Source organism: Ylistrum balloti, unplaced genomic scaffold (genome assembly GCF_031769215.1).
Source record: "Ylistrum balloti isolate Yb309-2 unplaced genomic scaffold, AGI_CSIRO_Ybal_v1 Utg371464, whole genome shotgun sequence".
NCBI classification, from domain to species: Eukaryota; Metazoa; Mollusca; class Bivalvia; order Pectinida; family Pectinidae; genus Ylistrum; species Ylistrum balloti.
Genome location: NW_026782764.1, coordinates 130,876 through 157,705, shown reverse-complemented (window position 1 = coordinate 157,705; position 26,830 = coordinate 130,876). Strand labels below are relative to the sequence as shown.

The 26,830-nt window shown below is 35.9% G+C and overlaps 1 protein-coding gene across 2 annotated transcripts; it reads left to right on the top strand.

Annotated features, from left to right (window-relative positions):
- Positions 1 to 209: 209 nt before the first annotated feature.
- Positions 210 to 25,352, top strand: LOC132562621 (retrograde protein of 51 kDa-like). Of its 2 annotated transcripts, none has more exons than XM_060227371.1 (12): positions 210 to 843; positions 12,431 to 12,617; positions 12,787 to 12,882; positions 13,096 to 13,260; positions 13,603 to 13,728; positions 13,993 to 14,213; positions 15,349 to 15,431; positions 18,185 to 18,343; positions 20,673 to 20,809; positions 23,343 to 23,456; positions 23,832 to 23,945; positions 24,249 to 25,352. In XM_060227371.1, exons 1-12 carry the CDS (start codon positions 365 to 367, stop codon positions 24,282 to 24,284), a joined length of 1,917 nt encoding a protein of 638 aa, XP_060083354.1. In that variant the 5' UTR covers positions 210 to 364; the 3' UTR covers positions 24,285 to 25,352. The 2 variants fall into 2 exon arrangements, with proteins under 2 accessions (XP_060083354.1, XP_060083355.1); XM_060227372.1 differs by lacking the exon at positions 210 to 843 and adding an exon at positions 5,616 to 6,177.
- Positions 25,353 to 26,830: the final 1,478 nt, after the last annotated feature.

Genomic DNA, 26,830 nt, shown 5'->3' with positions numbered 1-26,830 from the left:
GTTTTATCATACACACTAGGTAAAGCCAGCGTGGGTACGTAACACAAACTTTTCTTGTCCGGGCAGTTTGCAAATCAAGTTTGTGTGTGAAACTTTACGTCAGCCAATGGGGTGGCGGCGAACAGGCGTTCTACCTACGTGAACCGCTCCAATGAATTTATATACCGAGAACTCCTACAAACATGCGTCAGTGTGGTGGGATTACTGAACGGTGTGGATCGCTATTTCGTATCTGTCACCGGCAGGACAGGATTGGAAAACTTTAGTATTTTCTTGTGACAGTTTTTCTAAACTTTGCTACTCGGATTTTTACAACTTTATCACTTATACTTTTTCTGTTTAGATAGCAGCATATTGCATCAAAATGTCGGAAAAGGCAAAATTAAGGATGAGTAGCAGTGGTCCGATCGTCATCAATAGGGTCTCAAGGAAGTCCATGGGTGGTAGAAGTATGAACATGGGCATGCCAGGTATGATGATGAACGCCCGGATGTCCATGGGTGGACGAGTGAATCCAGGATCAGCAACTTCACAAACAAGCGAACACATTCAGGTAGTCAAAGATAGAAACGATTTGGAAAAGAAAGCTTTCCAAGAATGCAACATGAAGCTAGCGAAAAAAGTGGAGAAGGAGAAGTTTCTCGTTGCCCAGAACAAGATTCTTGCCCAAGAACTGGAAATGCTTAGAGGAAAAAAGAATTTGGACCGCACTGATCTTGAAAAAGAGTGTCTGGATGAGATAGAACAGTACAAGGAACAATTGGCAGAGCTAAATAAGGAGAAAGCCGAGTACTGCTCAAAAAATGCCAACCTGGACGATCAAGTTCAAGACCTCAAGAGCTCGTAAGTAATGTGAACCATTTTCTCATTTCTTACACAGCATTTATGCTTCAATATCTGTAATTCGATTTTTTAATATGTTATTTATTATTATTACCTTCCCTGATATTTATCTTTGAAAATGCGTGTAGTTACTTGCATTTCAACAACTGTCACAGAACCCCTATTTCCTTGTCAGTGGATTGATTTTAAGCACTTTGACGATAGGTTTGTGCTTTTTTCTGCTGACATTACTAATTTATAACCGATTGACGATGTCACGCTCTGACGCTCCGCGACAGTGTCGGAGAGGTTAAGTACTCTGTTGCTATTCTGACAAAGATAACATGTTTACTATGAGCTATACAATGCCATTTGGACAGCCTTTTTTCCTTGAGAAACAAGGCTAGCGTATCTATTACTTAAAACAATTATTAAATCTGTTGATTTATTTTGGATTCCATATATCAGAGCAGCTAGAAACTGAAACGACGATATGATATTGACCAATTGACGGATAATTTGTGACTTCGGAAAGTTTGTGTTTAAAATATACGACACTACACATAACCTTGCTTGATATGTCTCGATAAACGGTATTTATGACGGAGCCCCGCCTGTTAGGTGTTTACGGAGTGTTTGAGTTACGTTTATGCAAATGTCTTGGTGATGCTTCCACCGCACGTTAATGTCGTAGCTTCTGCATAAAATCTTCGTGTAAAATATCTACTTTATTATGCAACGTGGAAATTATTTATTGACGAAGATACAATTTTAGTATGAACATGTGTAATAGAAATGTAAGATACTTTGTCACTGTACGATCTCTACAGCTAGCCAGCAACCGTAAAACACGTGAATCTATTCAGTGAATTATAACAAGTGTAAACCACGCCCATTTTGTCGATGGGCGCCTAAACACATACACATATTGAGTAGATTAATTTCATTCATTGGTATACTGAATGAATGAATGAGTGATTTTCATACACGCGTACCTGTGTAACTAGAGTAATGCATTAAATACACAGACAGCATTGCACGTACTAAAAACATAATTGCTTTTAATTCTAAAATCTGACAGCCAGGGGTGGAGGATAGAATTTCAGCCAGAGGACTTTGATTTGAGACGTACTATCACCCAAAAGGATTTTAAAATTGTAGGTACAGTAGGATTTCACGGTACACTGCACATCAATGATCGGGACTATATATAGTCCATGTATAGACAGAGCCTTACATTAATATAGACCTGGGATACGATATATCTAGGTATTATCTACACAATAACGCACTAAATAATCGGATTGTGAAAGTAGACTTTTCTATGTAGTTTAGGACGATGGATTGCCAGAAACACATAACAATATCGTTATCTATTCAGATTCATACACATACAGCTAAAGATGACTTTATGTAATGTTACCAACCAAATAAGGTAAATAAATATATCTGTTTGTTCCATAATGCCTATTACTTCAAAGAATACCAATTTCAGTCAATAATACCACTGATATGTATAATCGGTAGATAGGTAGATAACACGATATGTATTACGAGGAACAGAACTAGACCAGATCATGTTGTAAACTCAATGTTTGATTATTAGAAAATACAGATGGTTTTATTAGATGAATAGGACTTCAATTTGAAACCACGGTGAATTCATTCCTTTTCTCAACAGTCCATGCATCTGTTTGGACTCGCTGTTCATAGATAATTTAAATTGTCACGACTTGATACCACCTGCCGATGGTAAAGGGAATGGGATCGCATTGGCTGGTAATATTAGTGTTAATATTAGTGTTAATATTAAGGTGATCACAGGTGTACTAGCTGGTGAATTAGTTCTCGTTCTACCTGGTAGTATACAACTATATATAACCTTTAAAACAGATGACATCATTCTTTTCTTTATTCCATGTACAAATGTTGATTATAATGGTTTAGAATTGTTGATTAACAGATGTCACAAATTAATTATCTAAATGCATGACCGGGGAAATACTTTTGTGTTTACCACTGGTGACGCGCAGTCAAGCGGACATTGTCACCGAAAACATACTCTACACTTTTACAACCTGTAAAAACATATTCAAGTTAATAAGGCTGTCTGTTACCAGAAGACAACTGCAATGGCGTAGATGCAGTTACCTCCGGGGTGCAACGAAGCGAAACTTGGTGACAAACAAGGTGTCCTTCATGGCATGGCGTCTGACCTTCAGACACCACTAGATCTGCTACTAGTACCTAGAGATTACAATGAACTCGTGTGAGAGATATACGTACTGAGGTAATATAATACTACTTCAAAGACGATTGCTCGACAAATACGATCACATATACCTTAACATGCATGAATGAACTTGTGACAAACACGAAGGAAAGTCGACAATAACAAGCTGTGTGCTTAAAAGTTTCAAATGTCACGGAATATGTAATTTTGTCCAAATGAAATCTTGGTTTTCAGGTTTGCAGAGATAATATAATTTGTATAGTGAATTTCAACCTTTAGGTTATGTTTACACTCATGACCTGGGCGGTCTCACATTAATGACATTGTGTGGTTTCTATCATCATAACTTTCATATCCAAGTTATCAGGCTGTAGAAGTTAACTAGATGATGATAAATGACGAGGAAGTGTATTCATTTGAGTGGAAAGATCTAAAAACGAAAAAACTTATCAAAAAATGACGGTAACTTATCTAACAGTTTCACAAGGGTGTTGGGATGGAGTGGAGTTTCAAATACGATATGTCAATTATTATATGTGTATTTTAACAAATTATTTCTTGAAAGAAAATTATTTTCTAATATTTCCTGATTGTGCTCTAACGAATGATACTTCATCGCGTAATATATATCACTGAATGGTCAGGTAGCGAATTGGTGACGTCTTACAACTTGGCGTTTTTTGTAGTTTTTTGTTGCAACATTGCAAAACAGATATGTTCTAATGCATTTTGTAGAAAGTACAAGAAGTACGCCCATGAATAGGTTCTAGACAGAAAAATGAAAATTATAAATATCTTTTTTTTTTATCGAGAAGGAAAGCTACGATGCCTTACAACATATATATATATATATATATATATATATATATATATAATGACAGCCACGACACCAAAAAGTTTACATTGCCAATTCCATCCGATCCATATATGAGAACCACCTGACGCACTGAGCTTTGATAGGAGTCGCAAAAACTCAGTTGCCTAAATTATGAAAATATGACGGGTGTGGATCGATACCCGCCTACCCGTGGCGGTTTATTTTTTTCGCAAGACATCAACTTTACATAGGCCACCGTGCTGTTTACTACTAACACTGAGGTGTGATATCAAGTCTACATAGGCCACCTTGCTGTATACTAGTAACATTGAGGTGTGACATCAACTTTACAGCAGGCCACCGTGCTGTATACAAGTAACACTGAGGTGTGACACCAGGTCTACAGTAGGCCATCGTGCTGTACTCTAGTAACACTGAAGTATGACACCGGGCCTACAATAGGCCAGTTCTGTATACTAGTAACTCGGATATGTGACATCAAGTTAACATATGCCATCGTTCTGTATACTACTAACACAGAGGTGTGACATCAGGTCTACAGTAGGCCACCGTGCTGTAAACTAGTAACACAGAGGTATGACATCAGGTCTACAGTAGGCCACGGTGCTGTATACTAGTAACACTGATGTGTAACATCAGGTCTACAGCAGGCAACCGTGCTGTATACTAGTAACACTGAGGTGTGATATCAGGTCTAGAGTAGGACATCGTGCTGTATACTAGTAACGCAGAGGTGTGACATCAGGTCTACAGTAGGACATCGTGCTGTATACTAGTAACACTGAGGTGTGACATCAGGTTTACAGTAGGCCACCGTGCTGTATACTAGTAACACTGAGGTGTGACATCAGGTCTACAGCAGGTCACCGTGCTTTAAACTAGTAACACTGAGGTGGGATATCAACTTTACAGTAGGCCACCGTGCTGTATACTAGTTACACTGAGGTGTGACATCATTTTTACAGTAGGCCACCGTGCTGTATTCTAGTAACACTAAGGTGTGACATCAGGTCTACAGTAGGCCACAGTGCTGTATACTAGTTACACTGAGGTGTGACATCATCTTTACAGTAGGCCACCGTGCTGTATACTAGTAACACTGATGTGTGATATCAACTTTACAGTAACTAAATAGACTTACATGCTGTTTAGTGAATCATGCGGTGTTATACCAAGTTTTCAATATACATGTTATTATGTATATGTGTGCTCGTAACATTGAAATATGTAATATCAAATCTACAGCAAATTATCATACTGCATATAAGAAAGTGTCATATTGAATAAACAGTAGGTCATTATTCTGTAAACTAAGGTGCCATAGAAGGCCATTCGTCTGCCAGAAAACAATGTCTGATACTGTATACTCGTAACATCAGTGTTATACACTGTTTGCAGCTTTCCACCTGTCTGCTTTTTCTCATTGCATCTGCCAATACAAGGGTCCCGTTAGGTCAGTCAGAACACATATAATTATTCACAAGAAAACCAATATTGTTGGTACTAGCAGACGATACTTCACCTGGTTGGCTTTGCTGCTGTTATATAGTTCAGAGAACCGTGCCAGCAACGACAGTAGGCGTCGGATTGCGGAACTGTTCTGTTGGAACGAGCTGTGTTGGGGACAAGGGTTGTTTCCAGTTTGTTGGAGGAACAGTGGCATCTAAGACTTAAGACAGGACCAAACGGACTGCTTCATTTGCGTCTGATTCCTGAGACTGAAAACATTGCTGCTTTTGGAAAGTTTTATATTCTTACTAGTTCCATAAGCAGTCGAATTCAACATGTCTGACGAAAAGGTCGAAATTAGGAAAAAGAGACCAACGAACATGAGCACCCACACCACTGTCATCAACCGAATCTCTGGGGGAGGTTTGGGCGCGGGCCGTGCCTCCATGGGAGGAGGATTCCGATCATCCATGGGTATGATGGGAGTACCACCAGCAAGCTACCATATTGGAGCCGCTAAACAGATGTCAACTACTGGCGTTAACATTGTAATGGACGCTAGGGCTAAGGAAAAAACCGCAATACAAGAACTAAACAAGAGGCTTGGAAAGCATATTGAAAACAGTAAGTTCCTAGAGGCACAGAATAAGGCACTGGCATTCGAGTTAGAGGAAGAACGTAAGAAGAAGATCTATGACGGATCGTCCATTAAGGAATTGTACCAACAAGAGTTAGACGAGTGTAGAAAGGTCATTGGCGACTTAGAAAATGAAAAGGCCGTTTTAGCCCCCAAAATAGCCACTCTTGAGGATGTAGTGGAAACGGAAAAGGAGAGGTAAGTCTTTTTTCAGAATCCCGCTCAATTATTCAATTTTCGAACTGGTCGAAAATTTGCATATTGCCTTTACTTTCACTGATAAAAACACAAAAAAGTTAGAATCATCTCGATTGTCTTCTTTGATCAGATCAATAGTTACTAATTAACATAAACAGTCTGGCACCAACCGTTTGGTATGACTCAACATAAGCATATAATACAGTTGTATGTTAAAGTAGTCTTTATGAAGAAACGATTAACTTTTTTCGTTGAAGTCTGGTATTTTTGTTAAATGTCATAACTGGTACATATAGTTTCAGTATTGACTGAACGCAACTGCAGCATCACGCCCCCAGTTTCGAGGGAAGCTGGTTGCCATGGCAAAGATAATACATGGTGCATGATTAGTTGCAGACTGCAGCAATGATCATAATTTAAACATCCTGTCAACTAAACCACAAAGATGCACATATCATTATGGGTTCACCATTTGCACTGGAATTAATTGTGACACGGCCTTCTGCTTCTTGTCTTAATAATCTGGTCACTTTTATCAAAATATTGTCAAAAGACATTTGGATCAAGTTTTCTTATTGATGCTATAATATTTTCTTATATGTTTTTTTAAAAGAAAATTCGAAGTTGAATTAGATACATCACATGACCAGTTAATAAAAATCATTTCCATATTCACAAAGTTATGAGATTTACAACATAAAGCACCTTAAGGGTCAAACAAATGAGTTTCTACCTTGATACGGTTCCTTGAAACTGTCATTTCCAATTAGTACTGTATTTTGTAGTATTTTTGATAATGATTTGTCATAACTATTACGGTAATACGTTTGCCGCATCGCCCAGACACAGCCATCTATTATGTAGTCTTGTGCTCCACTGCGCCATCACGCTAGCATTGAGTATCGATCCTCGGACAGACGTCATAAAACTGATAGAACTGAGAAAAGTAGTTTTATGTAGGACCAATGTTCTTTACATCGCGTTCAGAATATCGCTTATCCGTCATGCATCATGATATTTAGATAATTAGGTTATTTTGTAATATTTTTGATAATTTAAATTATATAAAAAACCTTCGATCATTAGGATGGTTCTGACTAAAATTTATCATTTATCATATATCCTAGAACATATTTTCAACTCCTCTAGAATGACTTCTCCTGAATGATAAGCATTAAAGTTCAGAAACACAGGTTGAAATCATCATATTTATGAAAGTGAGCAGTTCTTATGTTCGGTCTGCTTACAACAGTATTAGTATCATATAAAGTACAGGAAATAGGCTTATACGTGTTTTTGTCTCTATGTTATATGATATAGAAAGGTTATAACAAAAATTATAACTTTAATCTTCGAGACATGTTATCTGAAATAAGCGTTTTCAGTAATTACAGTAGGACATTGTGTTTTTCTATGGTGGTGTCAGAGAGTTATCAGTAATTACAGTAGGACATTGTGTTTTTCTATGGTGGTGTCAGAAGTTGTCAGTAATTACAGTAGGACATTGTGTTTTTCTATGGTGGTGTCAGAAGTTGTCAGTAATTACAGTCGGACATTGTGTTTTTCTATGGTGGTGTCAGAGAGTTATCAGTAATAACAGTCGGACATTGTGATTTTCTATGGTGGTGTCAGAGAGGTATCAGTAATTACAGTCGGACATTGTGATTTTCTATGGTGGTGTCAGGGACTTATCAATAATTACAGTCGGACATTGTGTTTTTCTATGGTGGTGTCAGAGAGTTATCAGTAATTACAGTAGGACATTGTGATTTTCTATGGTGGTGTCAGAGAGTTATCAGTAATTACAATAGGACATTGTGTTTTTTCTATGGTGGAGTCAGGGAGTTATCAGTAATTACAGTAGGACATTGTGTTTTTTCTATGGTGGTGTCAGAGAGTTATCAGTAATTACAATAGGACATTGTGTTTTTTCTATGGTGGTGTCAGAAGTTGTCAGTAATTACAGTAGGACATTGTTTTTTTATGGTGGTGTCAGAGAGTTATCAGTAATTACAGTCGGACATTGTGTTTTTTCTATGGTGGTGTCAGAGAGGTATCAGTAATTACAGTCGGACATTGTGTTTTTCTATGGTGGTGTCAGAGAGTTATCAGTAATTACAATAGGACAGTGTGTTTTTCTATGGTGGTGTCAGGGAGTTATCAGTAATTACAGTCGGACATTGTGTTTTTTCTATGGTGGTGTCAGAGAGTTATCAGTAATTACAATAGGACATTGTGTTTTTTCTATGGTGGTGTCAGAGAGTTATCAGTAATTACAGTCGGACATTGTGTTTTTTCTATGGTGGTGTCAGAGAGTTATCAGTAATTACAATAGGACATTGTGTTTTTTCTATGGTGGTGTCAGAGAGCTATCAGTAATTACAGTAGGACATTGTGATTTTCTATGGTGGTGTCAGGGAGTTATCAGTAATTACAGTCGGACATTGTGTTTTTCTATGGTGGTGTCAGAGAGTTATCAGTAATTACAATAGGACATTGTGTTTTTCTATGAGGGAGTCAGGGAGTTATCAGTAATTACAGTCGGACATTGTGTTTTTTCTATGGTGGTGTCAGAGAGTTATCAGTAATTACAGTCGGACATTGTGTTTTTCTATGGTGGTGTCAGGGAGTTATCAGTAATTACAATAGGATATTGTGTTTTTCTATGGTGGTGTCAGAGAGTTATCAGTGATTACAATAGGACATTGTCTTTTTCTATGGTGGTGTCAGGGAGTTATTAGTAATTACAATAGGACATTGTGTTTTTCTATAGTGGTGTCAGAGAGTTATCAGTAATTACAGTCGGACATTGTGTTTTTCTATGGTGGTGTCAGAGAGGTATCAGTAATTACAATAGGACATTGTCTTTTTCTATGGTGGTGTCAGGGAGTTATTAGTAATTACAATAGGACATTGTGTTTTTCTATAGTGGTGTCAGAGAGGTATCAGTAATTACAGTCGGACATTGTGTTTTTCTATGGTGGTGTCAGGGAGTAATCAGTAATTACAGTCGGACATTGAGTTTTTCCTATGGTGGTGTCAGAGAGTTATCAGTAATTACAGTCGGACATTGTGTTTTTTCTATGGTGGTGTCAGAGAGTTATCAGTAATTACAGTCGGACATTGTGTTTTTCCTATGGTGGTGTCAGAGAGTTATCAGTAATTACAGTCGGACATTGTGTTTTTTCTATGGTGGTGTCAGAGAGTTATCAGTAATTACAGTCGGACATTGTGTTTTTCTATGGTGGTGTCAGAGAGTTATCAGTAATTACAGTAGGACATTGTGATTTTCTATGGTGGTGTCAGGGAGTAATCAGTAATTACAGTAGGACATTGTGATTTTCTATGGTGGTGTCAGGGAGTAATCAGTAATTACAGTCGGACATTGAGTGTTTCTATGGTGGTGTCAGGGAGTAATCAGTAATTACAATAGGACATTGTGATTTTCTATGGTGGTGTCAGGGAGTAATCAGTAATTACAGTCGGACATTGAGTGTTTCTATGGTGGTGTCAGGGAGTAATCAGTAATTACAATAGGACATTGTGTTTTTCTATGGTGGTGTCAGAAGTTGTCAGTAATAACAGTAGGACATTGTGTTTTTATGGTGGTGTCAGAGAGTTATCAGTAATTACAGTAGGACATTGTGATTTTCTATGGTGGTGTCAGAGAGTTATCAGTAATTACAGTCGGACATTGAGTGTTTCTATGGTGGTGTCAGAGAGTTATCAGTAATTACAGTCGGACATTGTGTTTTTTCTATGGTGGTGTCAGAGAGTTATCAGTAATTACAGTCGGACATTGTGTTTTTCTATGGTGGTGTCAGAGAATTATCAGTAATTACAGTAGGACATTGTGATTTTCTATGGTGGTGTCAGGGAGTAATCAGTAATTACAGTAGGACATTGTGATTTTCTATGGTGGTGTCAGGGAGTAATCAGTAATTACAGTAGGACATTGTGATTTTCTATGGTGGTGTCAGGGAGTTATCAGTAATTACAGTAGGACATTGTGTTTTTCTATGGTGGTGTCAGAGAGTTATCAGTAATTACAATAGGACATTGTGTTTTTCCTATGGTGGTGTCAGGGAGTTATCAGTAATTACAGTCGGACATTGTGTTTTTTCTATGGTGGTGTCAGGGAGTTATCAGTAATTACAGTTGTAGATTGTGTTAAATTGTGTTATGCTTTTGTCTTGTGCGAGGAGTTGTTGTTACTGTTTGGTACACTATTCTTCGATATTCTTGCATAATCTTGGGGTTGACGCCAGTAGTTTCTAGGAGACATTTTCTATTGTGGGATGAGAATAGTGTAGCGTGCATATTAAGACGAGAATTACACATTAATTGCAAAATTTCACCAATATACACGGTTCAATGATCTGTATACTGAAGAAAAATGATTTAATAGATAACATGTTTTTTCTATACTGTTGAATACACAAACGCTGCATATACGAAATCTTATGTCGCTCTATAATTATTTACTTATGAGAAAAATACACAGTGACGTCATAGTATATATGACGTCAACATTGCTGTTTGTTAAGCATCTGAAGATTTAGAAACGAATGTGCTTATGCTTAACTGTTGTGTTTGCAATAAGTTTTTTTCCAATATATATATATATATATATATGTAACAGAGGTCATTATTTATTTCAATGCCTCCACTAGGAATCGAACAAGGGACTCCTAGCTTACTAGCCTGCCGCTCAACCAATCGAGCTAAAGAGAATTTCTCTCTAGCCAAGTGGTATATTGCGGCTAGTATTTTACCAGGGTTACATATATACCATTGCTGTTCAAAAGGACCTGTGGTTCAGTAGTATCAATGTCATTCATTGTCAAGCTAACTCAAACAAGACCGTTCGTTATTTAAATAGAGATTATTAAAATTTTAATCACTTTGCATTGAAAAGTAAATGATATATAATAGGTATATACAAAGTGTAAACAACGCTGGTGTATGAACTATTTATCTAACAGATCAGTGCACATACCGGCATTGAACGACCGATTTTTGTAATACCGATATCAACAATAGGCACAAAACCGAATGGGCACCGGAGATCCCCACTAATGTGCTGGACTTGTTGGGTCACGCTTGCAGACACCTACTTACCAGAAAAAGGGTACCACAGACACGAGCTTTCTGAAAAGAGATACCAAAGACAGGAGTTTTCAGAAAAGGGTATCAAAGACAGGAGTTTTCAGAAAAGAGATACCAAAGACAGGAGTTTTCAGAAAAGAGATAACAAATACAGGACCAATCAGGAAAGGGGTACCAAATACAGGACCAATCAGGAAAGAGGTACCAAATACAGGACCTATCAGGAAAGGGGTACCAAATACAGGACCTATCAGGAAAGGGGTACCAAATACAGGACCAATCAGGAAAGGGGTACCAAACACAGGACCTATCAGGAAAGGGGTACCAAGGGCTACTGAGACAGGGCCTTTCGGAAAATAGCTACTACGGAAAAGGCACATAAAAAGGTTATCAAAAAGACTCTTAAGAGAAATGCGTTTTACAGACAGTACGTATGAGAAAAAGGCGCTAAAGAGATTTAAAAGAAAATGCCAACTACATTGATTCGAAAGGGTAGAGAGTGCATCACCTCACCTGACGCAATCACGTTTGAGCAATGAGGTGTTGTTATATCTAAAATAATATATATAATAATATCTAGAATTTTGGTCTGGCGAAGGTACTTTGTCTATTGGTTATAATGATTGTGATTACCTATTTGATTGGGGAATTTATCTGGAATCTGGTCCAGACAGCAGTAAACTGTCACAAGTCAAAATTACGACATACGAACCTCAAACTGTCATCAGATCAAACAAACATTCTGTGTTTCCTGTTCGCGTGCTGTACGACATCGTGACAACGTCTAAAAATGGCATAAGCGATGATATTGTAGGCCTGGGCAAAAAATGACGTTATTGAGTTTCTTGAAAGAAAATACTTTCAATTTATAGACAATAACAAACAATGTATCGACGTCTTTGACGTTTTAGCGTTGGATTTCTGATGAATATGTTATACCGATTGTCAAGAATGTGTACGCAGTATTGACATATTCGAAGCGGTCTTTAGCCAGGACAAGGAGACATTTTTACAAAGTCAAGTCATGCTTTCTGTTTATCAGTCCTGACCTTGCGAAACCAAAGTATCAAAGATTACATACGTCAACAATGTGTTTATGTTTACTGTATGACAAATTATTTCCACACGTATTTATTTCTTGCAGAAACATGACATTGGAATCTGAGCTTCAAAATCTGAGAAAGCAGATCGATCGTTTGAATAACCAGGTTGGGGAACTGGAAGGAGAGAACGGGGGACAGAGACGTGCGATTGAATCGGCTGAGGATGAAATTAAACGACTCAGGATGGATATTGATGATCACAAGATGAAATTGGAAGACGCACGAAATGTATGTAATCAGGACTGACTTCCTGTATATACACCAATAATACTGTTATTCATAAAACATTGTATTCCTATCGTCTAATAAGTTGGATGAGAGATGGTGAACAACAGATGAAGCTATCTTTGTCGTCACATAATATTACCTTAATCATATTTCATTCTTTTTAACGCAGAACTTAGAGGATGAATGCAAGCTGCGCATTGAGGCAGAGTGCGCCAGAAACTTATCTATCGATGAGCATGAATTCATGATCTCACTGTTAGAAAAGGTGAGTTTTTCTTAAGATGGATACGATTTATTATAAAGTTCACTTTAGCATACAACGTCTTGAACTATATGATATTAAACTAATTGTGTTTTAAATGATCAATGAAAGAAAGTCTGTTTTTACAAACGTTTCGACTATGATAGTATAATTATTGGAATTTTGCTAAAAGCGGAGAATTAAACACAATATAATAAAAGCGGTATCCATTCGCAGGAGATCGAAGAGTTGAAAAAACTGATGAATAACGATGTCGGACAGCTTGACATCAAAAACATGTGGAAGGGGGAGATAACCTCATGCATCAAGTCACTGCAAGAAGACAACGAAAGAGAGCTAGCCAAGATCAAGGCCGATTACCAAGCTAGATATGAACTGCAGGTACGGATTTATTATACAGTTTGTAAGCTATTAAGATAGAAAAAGCAACACGAGAGAACTAATTGTACTGCTGCATGATTTAATTGATAAAAACAGCCTAGATGTGAAACAAAGTCGCTGTCAAACACTACTAGTAGAAACAGTCTAGATGTGAAACATAATTACTGTCAAACACAAAAAACAGTCTAGATGAGAAACAAAAGTACTGTCAAACACACCTAGTAAAACAGACTATTTGTGAAATAAGGTTAAGGCAAAATTACATATGATAAAGTATAATATGATTAATTAAATATAAAAATCGATATCCGTTGAGAACCATTCCCATTGCTTGATATTCAGGCTCAACAACTGGCCTCTAATAACATGAGAGATAATGCATCCATGGCCAAGCTTGAATCGGAGATCACGAGACTGAAGAACAAGCATAGCGACCAAGGACCTATGATCGCAGAACTGACTGCTAAGGTAAGCAATTTCATCCTTTCAGTTCGTTTCGCACTATGTGCGAAGGAGAGTTTAACAGCAATTTCGAACAGAAACAATCAAATATCATGTTCTGTATGGGCGATTGGATCACGTCGACTTGATGTGGAGCACATGCTGCGTTTTCAATCATTAATGTCATCTATTTTCTTTATTGTAACAAAGGGAGTTTTAAGACGTGAGGACACTGATACAGAAGTTCACTATCGCATTTTAACGTGTACACATAATCTTTTTACGTTTAAGTTGAACAATGCACTTGCTGAAAAAGATAAACTGCGTGAGGAACTCGATGAAATAATGGATAGGCTGGAAATGGAAAAGGCTGAGCATATGAAGGACGTACACGGCCTTCAGGATGAACTGCACATTCTTATGGAGAAATTCAGAGACTTACAGGATGCCAAGTTGACCCTTGAGACTGAAATCAGCACTTACAGGAGGCTGCTGGAAGGCGAGGAAGACAGGTAAATTGTGTTCGTCCTAATACGTGATATTATAAGCAGGATTCGAAAGTGTACTATTCTAAGTGAAAGTTTTAAAGATTCTCTCTATGTACATGTTAGATACTTAAAACATGATGAAGCTCACGTTGACGCTAGCGAATTAGTAAGTCAGTTACACTCGGTAAGATAGCGTTATTGCTATCCATGCATGCATCCATATTACGGACAAGTACTTCCCCATTTGCCAATTTCGCCAGCTGGGTTGAAAACACCATTTTGTAATGCTAATTGCAACCTGACATTGGTGAGTCGTCTTATATACAGATACATGTTACAGCGAATTCTATTGTAAGGCTTGGTTGTTTATTCTGCGACAACATATCTATGTGATTTTCTTAAAATATAGAATATACAGAAAGTGGGATACACTTTAGGCGAACAAATGCAATAAAATCAATGTGCATACTTTTCCATCATTTATAGTATAGCCTGTCATGAAATATTTCTATCAATTTATCAAAAAATGACATGTCTATGAATGTATCTACTTGCAATGACAGTCAAATCTACGCCCAAAGTATCACCAATCAGTTCATGGCGAATGAAATCAGTGTCGGTCAGCGTAGTAGTAACCCCGAATCGGGTTTAGTACTGGGTGAGATGTTGTGAAATCAACTAAGTTTGTGATCAGGCAATAACCAACTGCTATACAGACTTTTTAGGTTTGCTGTGACATCCTTAACTACATTTGATACATGTTTGTATGTCCTGGAGTTTGCGTTTGCGATTTTGTCCATTTTAGAAGTATTTTTCAAACTTTGAATTATGTGCTTGAAAAACAGGACATGCACACCTGTGAATTTTTAATAGCCTGACCTAGATGTTGTGAAGTTGTATTTTATCTTGGCTACAGTGTATTATTGGCATTCCATTTTCACTTGGAATTCGTCAACATGCACCTTAAGAATTGTTTTTCTGTTTTCGGCTTTTTCATCTTCAATTGTATTAAAGAGAAATGACCTCTAACAAGATATCATTTAAAATTAATTTAATGTGTCATGATCAAAACAACTTTAAACAGCTTGGTTCGAGGCTTTGTTCATTGTGGTACCAAGTTTGTGCTAACAAATTGACGGTAGAATGTGTTTGTTTGCAGCATGAACAGCTTAATGACCAACGTATCCGGCGCACGGAGCAAAGGAGCTGACAAACTGAACGATCTTGTCCAAAATAGCAGCAGTTAGTAATCATATATACTATAACGTAGTTCCCTGTGGCGTCATCAAGAGTAACATGTATACATAAGCATATATATATATATTACATGTGAATGCATACAGAAAATTGTAGTCCGATTATCTTCTCTAGTGATCTATTTCCATATTTCGCCTGTGTTACATTATTGTGCCTTTTTTCCTTGCCTATGACACACATTTCTATGTGATACTAGTAGACTTTTATTCACTTACTGTTGATGATACGTCCAGAGACATTGCTTACAGTTGCATCTATAGTGGGAACATTGGTGCCATTATTTACACAAGCATGCTAGTGTACCCTTTAGGATACTCAACACTATTGACAAGGACTGATGAAAATTGTAATGGCCATCAGTAATGGGAAGAGAGGAGCAATACACATTTATGCATACTTGATATACTGCATTTTTGGCATTGTTTGTTGCTTATACATTTATTAGTATACCTTGAAAATAAAATCGTGGAAACACGCAAGGCGCATTATTATATATGGTATATTTGTTCCGCTAACGGATGGTAACAAGCAGCTGCAATTTGTTTCCGTAAACAAAATACGATGTTCCCAAAATGTGCATGTTTTAGAGGTTGACGGTTTGAAATGGTACGAACATTTTGGAAGTATTCATATTTTGTTGAAAATAATTGGCTTCATTTCTTGAATTATTTTGGTTGTTAAACTATTAAACTTTTGTTTGACTAATATTTCGACTTAAATTCGATTGACTGTTAAAGAACTCGTTAGTTATCATTAATTTTCATTTCACGTTTCCTTTTGAAATTTTTGACAAAGAAGCGCCCTGAATAATTCAAGAAATACAGGCATAAGTAGAAACAATTCAAATTGTACAAGGTTCAAGGTGAAGGCAAATTTGCCGTGTGCGCCTACTATTTTCTGTATGTATGTGTATCGTTTTGTGTGTGTTGTTGAAGGTTTCTCAGCCCAAACTCAAAATTTTAATGCACACTTCTTTGCTCAGCTGAGTTTTGTTTTCTTATTCTTAAGTCGGAATTGAGTTGAAGCTATATCAAAATATCTTTCAGTATTTAAAAGAATTGTTTCCTTTAATTCTAATTTTCTATTTTCTATTTCCATATTTTCGTTTGTTTTCGTTTTTCATATTTTTTCTAAAAAGTTATTAATGACTTCGTTTGGCTTTATTTATTTCTATCTGGGAAACCTCTTTATATGTTCACGTGTGTTATGATAGTTTAGCTATTTAATTAACACTAACATTGTCAGAGATCAAGATGCTCTCTATACTAACCAAAACATATTGAACGGGAATAGGGCATGCATTTATTACAGTTTACCCTCGTTAATCCGCATACTCTCCATTCTGTCACATAGAATCACTTCCAGAATATGTCAACCTCTAGGTGGCGAGCTTTGTATCGGAATAACGAGGTTATACTGTTCACATATCTGTCATATAAATATCTGTTCTATATTGTTCCGTCTACGTTTCACACGTCTCACGTTCAAAATTTCTATGTGAAATAGCAACATATTTATCTTAATATGACTATCAGAAATTTCAAAGATTTATAAATTTGTACATTTATTTCCCTTGCAATTAAAAAATAATTTTTATGACTGGATATAAATACAAAACCTTTCCCTTATTTGAGCAATGCCTTCATTCGCGTTGCGGAGACTACTTTCAACTGCTATAAACGTAGAATGAAGTAGGCTTCAGCTTTTCAATCTTATAGTTAGGCTCTTAATGATAACGGAAAATACATGCTTAATTTAGAATTTTCATATTAATTAGTTTAAGATAGTAATTTTCACATCAACACATTGCTTTACACTCAACCCTAAACAATGTTATAGAAGGAACACACACAATCTAAATAACTGAAGACATCAGTTTTACAGTGTAAATGGATAGTCATACATTTAGTTGATAATATGCTGTCCTTTAGACTAAGTTCTAAAGCATGTGTGGATGAAGACAATAGACCTACATAACCTTTTATAGAATGCCTTGGATATCGTGCTTTGGAATAGTGTTGCCTTTACTTACCCTATCAAAACGTTTGGCGGCTTGAAAGCTTTGCGGTAGCCATGCTTAACGGATGATGTGGTGTGGGATACCATAGACGAAAGAGAAGACCTTAGCGGGCATGTGGATAATTCAGCGGTTCTACACTGGATCACTGCTGATAAACTATTGAAATGTGGAAGTTTGACATTGCTTACAACGTCTATCAACTTCAAAGTTGAATAAGAAGATATCGAAATGATTTCGTCACAGACACTTTAGTGTTTGAATCTTCGCGTATATACGTTGATATTGAAAATAAAAATAAATAAGATTGCTACGTTGTCGCCACGGGGATGTTTTGGCATCACGCGTAAGCTTGAATATCAAGATCAAATAATTCAAGAATGATATCTTAATTAATTGATCGGTCTAGATTTTACCGGTAATATAATTCGAAGAAAATTTCATTCAAATCGAATATGGATCTAGTTGGAGAGAAATCGTAGCTTTTATACACGCAAAGGGAGGTCACCATTGAACATATCACGGTAAGTACATGGTACATGCTTTGCAATGTATGGCTATTGCAACCTTTGCTTACGGCTGAGGCATGACTACTAGCTGGGACTGAAAAATAGAACGCATGCCATTTTCAAGTGGATGTATTTGTAATGAAAAGATATGTTAAAACTATAGAAAGAGAATATGGAGAACAAAAATGAAAAAAAATCTGTTCTAAAAAAAGGCGGAAGCTTCTACAGTCAAAGTTCGTCAAGCGGTGGATTTAGAAGTGGAGGTGGAGGTGGATTTAGAAGTGGAGAAGGATTTAGAAGTGGAGATGGATTTAGAAGTGAAGGATATAGCGACGGCATGGTTGTGGGAGATGATTCAACGGCTATGTCAGGTGAAGTACCACTTGCACTGACACATCGCTGTAAGATGTGTCGACATCGTAGTTTATTGAGATACTAACCAAACGACTTCGACAATGTATTAGGTACAGGCACATTTTCTACTAATAGATGTGGTTGTTATTATTATGTGTGATAGCCGTAGAGCTGAAACATTGTGACAATACAACACAACAAAACATCATTGTAAACAATAGAGAACATCTATTTATGACAACAATGATAATGATGATATAGTCTAGACATTTTATTGTTAAATGAAAGTTAATTCCAACATTAGCAAAATAATTAGACGCGGGAAATCCTGATGAAGGTGGAGAATAAAGGACCCATAAACTGGGAAATGAAAAAAAAACGGGGTAAGGCTTTGTAAACTATCAGATTTCATGAGAGGAGTGAGAGGACATATTGTAGGAGGAACCGAAAGAACTGATGTATGAATTTTACATTTTTTTTTTTTTTACAAAAGTATGATAAATCAGGAACGATTGAATTGATATTTCAAAAGGGGAGGGGTAGATAGCTATCAGGGAAATGTGTAACAGATACGAGGATTTGTACCATAGATCAGGGAGGACTTATATCCAGAGTAATAATCTCCGAGGACATATAGATGTCATTGGGTAGGTTCGCAGCGGAACTGGGAGACCTACTCTAGATCTGACCAAGATAAAACGGCAATAAAACCGGAATTTCTGTAACATATAGATGGCGTGGGAATATAGGATGGGACTAAAACGGGTAGACAAACATGTTTGATTTCAGGTTAAACTACTATGTCAAATGGGAAATGTATATTAGAAATGGAAGGATTTTTGCTGTCTAAACTGAAGCCAAACTGAGAGTAAGGAACCTACCCTGTGTGATTTTATGACCTGAATGGTGTCTTACACTAGCCCACTATCCCATAAATTAGCTTCTGAATCAGTTAGTATATCCATAGAAGCTAATTATACAACTGAGTATATATCAGCTGCTGTACTTGCAGATTTGTTTTCATTGTTGTGTTTATAATTTCATTTAAGCTATTTGAATATGAATATATTAATGACTATATATATAGTTGTCAAGTTTAAATTTTGGATTTAAGTCTGGCTAAGTGACAAAGAGACGTTTATACAAATCCAAATTCCATTAAAAAAAACTTCAAAACGAAATTCAAAAGCAAAGGAAGATATGGATATGTTAAAAATTAGAGTTTAAACTCTAAATTGATGAAAACGTTGACAAAATATGAACACGAGAGTTTTACATAGAGACCCTTCAAATACAAAGGCAGTCCGACAGTCGCAAAGTAATTAAAGGTTCAACTATTTGAAATGATAATAACAACATATTACTAATCATATCTTGTATATCAATCGTTATAAAACTAATATCTGGTATAAAACAGAAACATCAAGAAGAGAATGAGGAACAAGGGCTGCAACTGAGAGACAGATTAGTTATATTGAGGTTCAATATATGTGGGAAAATGTTGTGAAGGGCTTAAACGAGTTTCTGTAAGAACTATGTAGAGTGTGAGCTGGAAATGAAAGTGTTCTAACTTTGAAGAGTGTGAATAAAATATCACTTAGTTTATATTAATTATTTTCACAATCTATGTGATATATGAATTTGAAAATCGTACTTTTTGTAAGTGATATATAAGTGTAACTTACTCTAAATAATCAGGAAAAAAGTCTGTTCATTGTGTTTGTGGTGTTGTGCATGGAACTGTTTGACACTTTGTGTTACACAAAACTAATAACCCCGTAACTAATATCATCAGGAGACATAACGGCTATTGGAAGGATTTCCCTAGGTAGACATGCTAGAGATATAACTGGTTTTAACCTCAGTTTCAGAATCTGAAAGCAATTATCATTTCTTTTTATTAATTCTATTTTGCAATATTCAATCAATCTGATTTAATTGCAATATTTTATACATGTTGTTGAAATATACGGAACCTGAAACAAAGGAACGATTTCAATGTTAAAAAAAGAAGTGCAGGAAGACCATAAAAAGCATGTGAGATTGACGCCATGAAACATTATTAGAGTATTAAATAATTTGGACAATGAAAACAGTTATTGTATATTTCCTATAATGTGTTGTAATAAGTTAACAGCTCTTAGTAAATAGAAAGGTCACGCCTTTGAAATAATAGATGAGTAATCAGTTGGTCAAGTCACACTCTGTCAGACTGCAGACCGTATTGAAACCCCCTCATCTCGAGTATGAACAAAATGTTTTGAAGTCGTAAATACATAGAGTTGCGAATTAAAATATCTAAATACAAAATATCGTATTTCTATATTCGTATGTATTGTTGATTAGGCCAAAGTCAAACCAAAATGGGCGACGCAAAAGTCTTAATCAGGAAGAAGTCATCAGGACCTCTATGTATCGACGAAGCACAGGGTGGTGGCGCATTTGTTACACTTGCCTATACCACAAAGGATAAGAAAACAACGGTAAGTGGACACGGAATCACTATGCTCAACAGATACACAGAATATCTCTAACACAATAATATCGCATGCGTTTATCAAAATAGGTCTAGAACAAGTGGATTTGGTGGTGGGATGACTTGGCCGAAAGCACATATCAAATCAAAAACATTTTCCCACAACCACCCGTGAATTTTATAAATGAGTTTAACATATATCCATAAAAAAATCACATTGAAGCAATCTGGGAATAGAGAAATTTTATATTAACAATCCAACATGGACGTCAATGACTACATCGATGTCTCTAAGCGGTCTTACAAAAGCTTAATGTGTCATTATAAAGCACTAAAACCTTAATAATTTGCTTATAGAAAAATGCAGCTCAGCTTTTGAAGGTAAGATATCCCCGATTTCAAAACATGACTTTTTTTTAACACTTCACCATCTGTACCGTAGTAACTCTTTAGAAGTAACTTCATTATAAACCTTGTGATAGTAATGACAACATCGCTTCTATTGCGATATGCCTATCGTAATGACAACCACAACGATTTATCTTTCGCGATGACAACCACACACAATTGCACTTGTCGCTATGGTAAGAATACACAATTGTTCTTATCGCTATGACAACCAGACGCTTTCCCTAGTACCTTCATGAAAACTGTTAATATAAATCGTAGGTACATATACTGTAAAAACAATTTAATTTATCCTGATGACAATCTCACAGATCTCAATGACACCTACTCGTGTCGTGATGACCTCACAGGTCGGAATGACACTCACTCGTGTCATGATGACAATCTTACAGATCTTAATAGCACCTACTCGTGTCGTGATGACAAAGGCCAATATCATGATGGCAGACAAATAATATGACGAAATGATGAAAAACCGTGTTTCCAATAGTAGAAATAATATCAAATTAATAATAACTAAACCTTATAAGCTTATTTTGATAAAATCTGTGGTTCTTAACTTATGTTTCATCTGATGAAGGTGTTAAATTTATTTAGAAATCACTCCTAAACATTTTCATTCTCTAATAATTAATATTAATACATATTTGTGTAAATATAACAGATTGCGAAATTGGCATATAAACATATTCAAGTAAAGATTATGCATGTACTAACTCAGTTGTTACCAATTAATATTATCACTAATTTTTACTAAAGTGCATTCCCAGATGGAATGTGTCTTTTCGGGTCGTTGGTAAACTAAATCATGCAGGTGTTACTGGGGATCTGGGGTCAACATATTAACCCTACTCTCCTACTTTTTGTGTCAGACTATTGGTACCTTTCTTTACATTTGGTATTTAACACATGTGGTGCCCTAGCAAAGCTTAACTTCATTATCCGGTTATATAATGATAACTTGAACGCATTTTTCTTGTGTGTCAGTCCTTAAAGTCATGGCATCGTTAAGTTGCTGGGATAATTACACATGTGTGTATATAAAATTGCAATCGTTTCGACAAGGCATACTGTTAGATATTCAAATACTCTAAAATTACCCTTTGATTTTGAGACTCTGCCAGAAGACATTATTCCTTTCAAGTCTTGGTCATCATAGAGAAAAAAAAAACATTTGGTTAACATTATTTTGTAGTAGTAATCCCTCAAAAAGTACAAATACAAGAAATATAATGATCAAACAGTAAGGATGAGAACAAGCTATTCTAGGTATTGCTAAATAACCAATATTTGTTTACACTGTTTTCATTACAGAATATTTTATCGTTAACACATTCAAATCAACGGGAATCGGTCAACAGGCAGAACACATAAGTATCTACTCCATTCGATCATACCTTCATTAAAATAAAAATCGATACAAAATATATATCAATGAGTTGATTATGTATGCACCTGTTATTATAGTTTGTCAAAAGAAACGTGTAAGATTATTGGTATATGGAGATATATTTTGCATATCTCATCATTTCATTTTGAATGTTCCTTTCAATGTTCGTAGTTGATCATGGTGATAGCCTCCTCATATGTCAACAATTTTCAAGCCTTCATCAACTTGCTAATATTCCATTTCTTAATGTGATATGAAACTGGATGTGTTTGATGCTCATTGGTTTGCCTTTTGGGTCATTTGAGAACGTGATATTTCTCACTTGGATTGGCCAAGATTTGCATGGCGGGTGTCGTTTTTGAAGCAGAACATGCTTTCGTTTCTGGAACACTTGGTCTTATTCCGATTGCACTTTTTCAGGAATCTCCGTGTAAATTTTTTTTTTCATAGTATGCCGAAGGTTGTTGAAATTTTTGTTTGGATTGTGACTATGTTCACATGTTGGTAGTTTCTTGAAGTGTTTTGTCCTTACAGCGGTCGTTTATGCAAATTCATTAATCAAACATTCATGCCAAGTATGATTACTTTAGAGGGATGTATTCATCATGATATTAAGGAGTGGTTTCTGTAGTCACTTGATGCCTGAATAAGATTCTTGATCAACTTATTAATCTGTGTACTATGTAGCGTTGCCATGAATCGTTTACTCCATCGTCATCAAGCTGTTCTGACCTTTTTTCAGCCCATAAACTTGATCGGATGGAAAGTCTGCCGAACCATGCAAGAAGATAAGAACCCTTGCTGCACCTATGAATTCACAAGTGATTGTGTCATGCATCCAGGTGGAAAAATTAAGGTGATACTGTATTCCAAATAAGGCATACGTTTCTTGGAGTCTAAATATTGAAAAATAGTAATATACCAGAGCTTGTTTTAATGAATTCTACACACACATATTCAATTTTAATGCAGCCAATGAATGAAATAGTCTTTTATGCAGTATTTATAAAAAAAATTGTGTTGACTTACTAGTGTTAAGAAATATATTATTTTTTGGATTTATATTTGTAAAAGTTACGCATTTTAGTGCAAATGTTTAATTAAGGCTCGCAAAATACAAAATTTCATCGCGTGCGAAAACTACAACAATATATCACTGGTAGACGGTGAGGGAATTTCCGTGTGAAATGCTGTTTTAGAATACAGATGTAGAGTTTTTCTTTCTTTGTAGATTTTTGGTTCAAATTACGCCAAAGATGCAAACAAAGGGAAAGGTGATCTGGTTGCCAACTTCGGATCATGGAAAAGTGGAGGCGGAACTTTTAGTTTGATTGATGCAAATAAGGTAATTTAGAAGTAGTCGTACCCTATATCTACTAACGTTTGAATAAATAGTTGAATTTTCAAAACCTACATTTGACACTGAGCTAAATATCATGAGAAAATGACTTGATTTGCGTTTGTCTTGTTTCCCCAACTTTACACAGAATTATTTGATTTATTTTACGTGATAAGTGTTCTGATTCAGTTGTACATATTATCACTCTCCTGACTGATATAGGACAAGTTTCTTGAGAACATTGTGTATAGTTACAATGCCTTATTAAATGTACCGTTTGTAATGGGTACTATGATCATTGTATTTCAGGCTGACAAAAGCTCCCTTATCATCGAATTCAGCTAAACAAGCGGAAACGGCATGCAAACGAAGAACACAAGTGATATGTAGGCGTCCGTGACATGTAGAAGTCGTGACTTGTCTTTAATGAAGCGACTCACCCTAGTGGCGTTGGCCACCTCTTTGCTTAACCCACGTCACCATTTGCGCCATAGTGTACACGGGTTTTATATAATGCTTTTAATGCTTTGAAATGGCACCATGCCAGGTTTTGTAATCAATTGGTCACTAGTGTGAAGAGTCTGGGTGGAGCAAACACCTCCATCAAGGATACGAGATCAGCCCAGCGCTGAAAGGCAGAATTAATGGAAATGACTTTATGTGTTTTCATAATAAGATATATACATTGTTATGTGTTGATATATCGTATTTTACATTTCACCTTCATAAGTGAGCAAGTTTGTTTTTTTAGATAAATTCATATTACATAGACGTAGATTAGGTAAAGAATTCCTTTTATATATTATTTTTTTTGGTAAAAAAATATATGCATTGTAAATACGTTGATATGAATATTTTATGAGCTCTTATTGACGGTTGTGATTTAGTATAAAATATATGCCGAACCTGTGTTGTGCCATTATCCAGTTCGGACAATGATACAATTCTGACATTCCTATCATAGAAAGCAACGAAAGCATACATCAAAAAGTACTATAGAAATGAAGATATTATGTAAGCATTTTTGTTTTAGAAAGGTTGTGATTTTAAAAAGATGCGATCAGTTATTTCGTTTGATTTTGAAGGAATCAGCCTTGTCAAATTAAATATTGGAATATATAAACATCTCTGTGTTTTTATAACGTGGTTGAGTTAAAACATTTATTTGCTTATTTAATGTTGTTATTCAGTTGCTGTGGTGAAAACTGCGGTAGTTGCCTATCAGACATTCTTATAGAGCGATATTATTGTAAAGGTAACGACAATTTGTCTTCCTGCATCAATCAAACATGTACACTCAAGTGACTTCTAATCTTCATAGACAAACGTATCTAGACTTGTTTGCGGTTATTCTTTATAGCATATTACTGTATGTGCAAATTATATTTTAATAAATTTTATCATGCGTTATAATCTGCATTGAGTTTTCATTCATATCTACTGGGGGATATTGATAAGTTTTCTTTTTTTGACATCAATTCTGTTTTTCTTCAAATACTCATGAAAGTCTGTTATACCAAAGAGGAACGTTGGTAGTGACTTTGGTTAAAATTGTTAAGTAAGAAAAGAGTTCCTCGCCGGCAGTGGGAAAGTATTCCAATAAAATCTGTTTCCTGTTGGAACCTATTGATATTCATCTCGTTCTAGAGAGCGAAAATGTGTTTCTTTTGATGATATGTAACAATTAACACTATAAAGAGAAGATGTTTGTGATGACTATGCACTTTGCGTCATTACTTTATTCATATGCATATTCACATAAATCTTTCTTCATAACGGACCCCTTGATCGATATTGATGTTCTTTCCAGCGCAATCTTATGATTTCTCTTTTTCTGTAGAAATGTAACAAATGTATCCATGATAGAAAACGACATCATTCATTTCCTTAGCGATCGTACACTAGTATTTTTTTCATTTACATATCAATATTTATTTGACAAAATTACATATTCGGTTGGAACGAATTTTCTCCGTTAAAGAAGAGTAAACAATAAGAGATCTTCCAGAATTTTTTTAGGAAAATTTAACGCAAATGTAACTCATTATGGAAACCTCTAAACGCACATCATACAGAATGACACACATACATATGAAAGTTCGTAAATATCAGTCTATGTATGCACCATATCATACAGATATTTGCAGACTTATGCCTAATGCCTACGTACGGACTCATACCGCAGATGTGTGGAAGTTTAGGATAACAAAAGTGGACACATTGCAGTATAACGAAACATGAAAAACTCACTGGAATCTAATTTCGGATGATATATTAATTTTTTTTCTGATGTCAACACTGCATTTTTACCAAGAGATTCGATAAATCTCATCCCAATGCAGCTAGAAAAAATATGGTTTTCTGTCGATAAGCATTTCCAGTAAACTAAGCATTCAGAAACCGTTGACCGAATAATGCCATTTGATTTTTATCACCAAGGGGGTTCTCGGATAGCCGTAAGTGGGATTTCTGACATTAAGGTCCATTAGGTCCGGTGATTACTCTGCAAATGCATCATCTTTAATGATGAATTCATATATCTTTAATCTGATAGAATACTAAAATTGTACAATAGACACACAAGTGAATTAACACCGTCTATTACAACTTTATAGTTAGATACCTTAGCAATAAAGATGAATTAAATTCGATCCTATATAGGTTTCGCCCTTCTAGGATTCATCAGTGATGTAAGAGGTCGAAATTTTGAAGTAACTTGAGACATGTTCAAATTGATCGAAAGAAAAATCCATATCAATAAAGACGATATGCACTAACCACATTATCCATAAATTTCATAATATTCATATTTCTGATAATTCAAGATTCAAGAACATGAAAATACTCTGAGCCGTGCCACTATTCGATTGGATTAAAATGTGGTAAGCAGC

Bases quoted from the DNA above. Each gene is read 5' to 3' on its own strand.
- LOC132562621 (XM_060227372.1), top strand. From the start codon at position 5,678: ATGTCTGACGAAAAGGTCGAAATTAGGAAAAAGAGACCAACGAACATG. The intron at 13,261-13,602 runs GTACGGATTTAT...CTTGATATTCAG, and splicing joins AAGCTAGATATGAACTGCAG to GCTCAACAACTGGCCTCTAA. The intron at 14,214-15,348 runs GTAAATTGTGTT...GTTTGTTTGCAG, and splicing joins CTGGAAGGCGAGGAAGACAG to CATGAACAGCTTAATGACCA.